This window comes from Palaemon carinicauda, chromosome 10, assembly GCF_036898095.1.
Source record: "Palaemon carinicauda isolate YSFRI2023 chromosome 10, ASM3689809v2, whole genome shotgun sequence".
NCBI classification, from domain to species: domain Eukaryota; kingdom Metazoa; phylum Arthropoda; class Malacostraca; order Decapoda; family Palaemonidae; genus Palaemon; species Palaemon carinicauda.
Window position 1 is genome coordinate 85445145 of NC_090734.1, and position 6284 is coordinate 85451428.

Below are 6284 nucleotides of genomic sequence, written 5' to 3' on the forward strand. Positions count from 1 at the left end.
GTAGTGTTCTTGGCCAATTACTTTGCATACTATATACACATGACATGTGGTTTAGCCTAGAAAACAAGCTTGTTGCATATGCATATGATGTTACTCTCTTTGCATCAATTCCATCCCCTGAATGTAGTTCAGGGGTTGGTAAATCCTTTAATAGATATCTAGCTAAAATTAGTGCATGGTGCAAATTATGGGGTATGAAGTTGAATCCAAACAAAACTCATTGTATGATCCTAAGTAGGTCGAGGACAATGGCTCCTCAACATCCGGATCTCAGTATTGATAATTTTTCTTTAAATTTGTATGACTCTTTAAAGATTTTAGGTGTGATTCTCGACAGTAAATATACTTTTTAGAAACACATTAGTTCTGTATCTTCTTCAATTGCACAAAAAATTGACTTACTGAGAAAGTCTTACAAGATTTTCTGTGATCAATCAAATCGGAAGAAGTGTTTCAAGTCTTTAATTCTACCTTGTTTTGAGTATTGTTCTTCTGTCTGGTGTTCAGCTGCTGATTCTCATCTTAATTTGTTGGACAGAAACTTACGTTTTATTAAATTTCTTATTCCTGATCTAGATATTAATCTCTGGCACCGTCGTTCAATTAGTTCATTATGCATGGTGCATAAGATTTTTCATAACTCTGACCATCCTTTACATTCAGATCTTCCAGGACAATTCTATCCTGTTTGCAATACTAGGCAGGCAGTTAATTCTAAAAGCCAGGCCTTCTCCATCATGAGACTCAATACTACACAGTATTCTAGAAGTTTTATTCCAGCTGTTACCAAGTTGTGGAATGATCTTCCTAATCGGGTAGTTGAATCAGCAGAACTTCAAAAGTTCAAAGTTGGAGCAAATGTTTTTATGTTGACCAGGCTGACATGAGTCTTTTTATAGTTTATATATGACATATCTGTTTTTGACGTTGTTAATAGTTTATATAGGACATATCTGTTTTGACGTTGTTACTGTTTTTAGAATAATTTATTGTTAATTTATTCTCCTCATTTATTCATTTCCTTATTTACTTTCTTCACTAAGCTATTTTCCCTATTGAAGCCCTTGGGCTTATAGCATCTTGCTTTTCCAACTAGAGTTGTAGCTTGGCTAGTAATAATAATAATAATAATAATAATAATAATAATAATATATATATATATATATATATATATATATATATATATATATATATATATATATATATATATATATATACATATATCTGTAAGAGAGAGAGAGAGAGAGAGAGAGAGAGAGAGAGAGAGAGAGAGAGCGTTATTAGTACCTACAGCAATCATCAGCAGGATAATGGGCCAACTTAATTATGTAATTGTCTGACGTACAGCTATACTGTCTAATTCTGCGAGAACCTTAGCATCGAAATATTTGTAACACACTTTATGAATTGAAAAAAAAAATATTTTCTTTATATATTACCTTATTTCTACCTAATTTTAGCTACATTATTACTAAATACTAAATGTGCTGGATAACCCTGGTTAAGGAAAAGCCTAGATTGTGAAATTAGACAAAGAACAAAATACAAAAGATACTGGAGAAGGCTGCACGTCTTTAAAGACGCTTGGTCTGAAGGTGTAGACGTCGCCATCTGTTGAGGGACTCTGTAACTACAGAGACACCCGTGACTCTTGGAGACTGTAACTGTCTGTATATAGGTAACTGTGTGCCTCATCCGAGCCCTTGTTTCTAATATACTAATATTCCTATTACTCACTAGGTTGAATGAAGCTTGTCGTTCATGTTGTTGTTTTATATTCATTTGAAATTATTGTAACTAAATTATGTTATATCTGAATACGATATTTTGATTATTTGATAAAGGTTGAGGTAAAAGGTAATTTGATAATAAATAAAAAACTTTTTTCCATAAGATAAGATAATTCATGAACTCTTGTCTAAGAAATTAGTAGTCTTTATCATCATTATTACTTTTTTCATCTTCATGATAATCATTAAAACTATTATTATTATTATTACTGTGTCTAGTGAACGTGACCCATCAAATACAACCGCTAAATATTTACAGAAGATAGGTACACAAAAGCACACACAGATTCAATCCTTCCCACCCCTATCCCAACTACAACACAGCAGTTTGGTAATTTATGGGAGATTCTGGTTTGCGGGTGTACCTCTTAGGATAACCCCCTCTCGCCAGGTTATAACCAGTCCTCCCCCCTTTCCGAGGAACTGAGAGACCAAGTTTTTTTGTTTGTGAATGTCATTAGACAGGACCGGATATATATGTATATATATACAGTATATATATATATATATATATATATATATATATATATATATATATATATATATATATATATGTATATATATAAATATGTATATATATATATATATATATATATATATATATATATATATATATATATATATATATATATATATATATATATATTTATATTTATATTTATATATATATATATATATATATATATATATATATATATATATATAACTTTTTATATAATGAAGATTAGTATTATTATTATTAATGTTTTTATTATCATTATCAATAAGACCAGAAAACACAAGAAGTGTATGTTCTGTAATGAATTTTGTCATGATCTCCCAGAATGCAGGAAATTAGAAATCATCAAAACCACTTATTTGGAAGTTAAAAAGAGTGCTGAAGAGGCACAGACACTAGAGGCACCATTCCCATCCTTTTGTTCAATCAGTGTCCCTCCTCCAGAAATGGATGTAGCCAAGATAGAATCTTGCATCAAGGAAGGGAAGCTTTTCATTGAGAATTGATAGGCAGTCTGTTTTATGTACGCTTGTGCTCCAAGCAATAGAGACTTCATATCAGTGACGAAGAGTCGAGTAGGATCCCACATTATTCAGGTGTTGCGTGACTCTGGATGTAGTAGTGTGGTAATCAAACAAAAGTTTGTTGATTCTGATCATTACACTGGAACCTTAGTGCTGATCAGGCTTGCTGACAATTCCTACCGGAGAGCTCCAATGACTAAAATCCACATCCACACCACCTACCTGACTGGTAAAGTGGATGCAGTTTTTCTTCCCGATGCCCCCCTGTGACCTGCTAATTGGAAATGTCCCATGTGCTAGACCAGCTGAAGACCCTAACCCATCGTGGAAGGGAACCTGTGACCAGGAAACCTGTGCAGTGATAACAAGGGCTTCTGCAATGCGAGAGGGCAAGAAACTTTCTCTACTGGTAGTGGCAGGTAGTAACCTGTACAAAGAAGTCGATAGGGAGGAAGTTTGTCGAGTACAGAAGAAAGATGACATTCTGAAGAAGTTTTGGACCTCCAAAGAAGAGAGAAAAGGAAGGCAAGTAATCCGGTTTGAAACCAAGAAACAGTTATTGTACCTGACCTTTGTTCATCCAGACATCAATCATGGAAATCCAATCTCCCAATTTGTGGTTCTTAAACCACTGAGAACACAAGTCATGACATTTTCACATGAATATACCTTAAGGGGCCACCTGTGTGCTAAAAAGACAAAGGAGAAGATCATCAGAGTTCTATTGGTCTAGAATGGGTGGCTATATAACAAGGTTCTGCAGATCTTGTGACATCTGCCAGAAGACCATCAGTAAAGGTAGTGACAAAAGTACCTGTTGAGAAACTGCCAATCGTTAATATTCCATTCAAGAGGGTGTCTGTGGATATAATTGGCAAGATACATCCACCATCTGAGAAAGGACACCAGTTCATCCTTACTGTGATGGACCATGCCAGTAGGTACCCTGATGCAGTGTTTTTAAAGAACATTGTCTCTAAGTCAGTTGCTTAAGCCTTGGTAGATATATTCAGCCTGAAAAAATATTAGGTGATCTTGGAACGCAGTTTACCTCTGACTGTATGAAGGAAGTAGCTAGACTTCTCTGCATGTGACAACTTACAACAACTAGATAATATCCAATGTTTATAGGATTGGTGGAAAAGTTCTCTGGAACTCTAAAGTTATTGCTGAAAAAGTTATGTCGAGAGATGCTGTGTTGTTTGCTTACAGAGAAGTACCTCGGGAATCGACAGGGTTTTCCCCTTTGAGATACTCTATGGAACGTCTGTAAGAGGGCCAAAGCAGATTTTGAGGGAACTATGGATTACAGAAATTGAAGATCCTTAAGTCAAGAGTAGCTATCAATATGCCTTAGAGCTCAGAGAAAAAATGGAAGAGGTCATGGAACTAACAAATGAAGCACTGAACTTGGTACAAGGGCGATACAAACATTGCCATGGTAGGAGAATCAGGCTTCGACACTGTCAGGTAGGTGACTAAGTACTGGTTCTACTCCCTACGGACAGCAATAAGGTACTCATGCAGTGGAAGGGTTCATTTAATGTGGAGAATGTTGTAAGCAAGAATGATTATGGTACAAACATTCATGGAAAAGTTGAAACTTTTCATATCAACATGCTGAAGAAGTATCTTCAAAGAGAGAAAGATGCGATCTTAGATACAGCTTGTGCTGTTGTTGAAAATGTCAGCAATTCAAGTATAGACATCCATGAAGATGAAGAGTTACTGGAAATAGTACCAACCTCTGGATTAGAATCAATAAAGGCCATTATTCTTTTTCTCAAACTTTGACCAGCATCATGAACGTCATATCAAAGAAATTGTGCAGGAATATGAAGATATCTTTACAGACATCCCTGGTACATTAAACTAAGGTGAGCATAAAATAAAACTTACATTGCATGAACCAGTGAGGAGTAAGCCATATCTGGTACCATATGGTGTTAGAGTTCCTTTGGAACGAAATAAAAGGAGTTCTAGACATGGGGATCATCCAGGAGTCAGCATGAACTGATGCCTCGCCAGTGGTGATGGTAAAGAAATCTAATGGGTCAAATAGACTATGCAGAGACTTTAAAAAACTTAGTACCATATTCGATCCAGAACCAATGGTTAGTGCAGATGTTTTTGGCCAGGTTATCAGAAAGCAAGTTCTTTACAAAGATTGATTTCACCAAGGGCTACTGTCAAATCAAGGTTTAGTCAGATGTCCCTTAGACAGCTTTTGTTACTCCCAATGGCCAATAGGAATTTCTTAAGATGCTTTTTGGGATGGTTAATGCAGGAGCCACATATGTAATATGTATGCAGACACTTCTTAAAGGTCTTGATCATGTGGAAAGCTATATAGATGACTTACTGGTACACACAAAGTCATAGACTGAACATTTAGAAACCTTGCCAGAGCTATTTCAGCGTATTCAAAATGCGAATCTCACAATTAGATCAAGCAAGTGTACTTTGGCTTCAGAAACGGTGGAATTCTTGGGGCATGATATCCATGGAGGCCCTTTGAGTCTTCGGGAAACTAGCTCTAGTAAAATTCAATCAGCCCCACACCCAAAGACTAAGAAGGAGGTAAGATCGTTTTTAGGACTTACTGGATTTTATACGGCTTATGTCCCAAACTATGCAACCATTGCTGCTTCGGTATCTGACCTGACAAAGAAGAGGAAAAGCAATGTCGTGCAGTGGCAGGAGCCTCAAGAGAAAGCATATAACAGTCTTAAGTCTATACTGGTTAATAATCCTGTTTTTGCGCCTTCCAGACCTTAACAGAAGATTCATCTTGAGGACAGATGCTTCAGACGTAGGACTATGGGCAGTGTTACTTCAGTAATATGAAGATAGCTTCTTCCCTGTGTGTTTCGAAAGCTGTAAACTGTTGGACAGAAAGCAAAGATACAATACTATGGAAAAAGGCTTTGCCTGCTGTGTGGGCCCTACAGAAATTCAAAATGCATTTGTATGGTGATGACTTCACATTACAAATTGATCATCAACCTTTGACATTTTTAAACAGTTTGAAGTTTATAAATGACAGAATAATGAGTTGTGCAATGTTCTAGAAAAAAAATGATCGATTTAGAGTAGAAGCAATAAAGGCTAGTTCAAATGTTGGAGCTGATTTTTTATGTAGAGTAGTGGGACAATTGTTGCAATACCAGGTTGACTTTTTGACGAGATGTATATACAGATAAAATGGTAACTAAAGATTAATAAATTGAATTGTAATGTTAGGAGTAAAAATCAGAAAATTTATATTTAAAGGGGAGCCTGTATCACAAATCAATATATATGCGTATATATTTATATATTTCAGCCCGGTATCATAGTGATGTATAAGTATTGTTTTATATCATCATTACCATTTCATTTGTTTTGTTTCAGTTTTATTACTGTTTATACAGTCTGATTTTCCGTAGTTTATTTCATGTTAAAGGAATTTAACTGTGTAATTTACTGAAA

The 6284-nt window shown here is 35.3% G+C and overlaps 1 protein-coding gene across 1 annotated transcript; it reads left to right on the plus strand.

Annotated features, from left to right (window-relative positions):
• The first annotated feature begins 4251 nt into the window (after nt 1-4251).
• Nucleotides 4252-5591, plus strand: LOC137648098 (uncharacterized). Its single transcript, XM_068381033.1, has 2 exons — nt 4252-4283; nt 5261-5591. The coding sequence occupies exons 1-2, from the start codon at nt 4252-4254 to the stop codon at nt 5589-5591; spliced, it is 363 nt and encodes a 120-aa protein (XP_068237134.1).
• The last annotated feature ends 693 nt before the right edge of the window (nt 5592-6284 follow it).

What these genes read in the sequence shown, in the direction of transcription:
- LOC137648098 (XM_068381033.1), top strand. Translation starts at nt 4,252, where the DNA reads ATGGTAGGAGAATCAGGCTTCGACACTGTCAG. An exon ending in TCAGGCTTCGACACTGTCAG is followed by an intron (nt 4,284 to 5,260) that starts GTAGGTGACTAA and finishes TCTCACAATTAG; the next exon opens with ATCAAGCAAGTGTACTTTGG.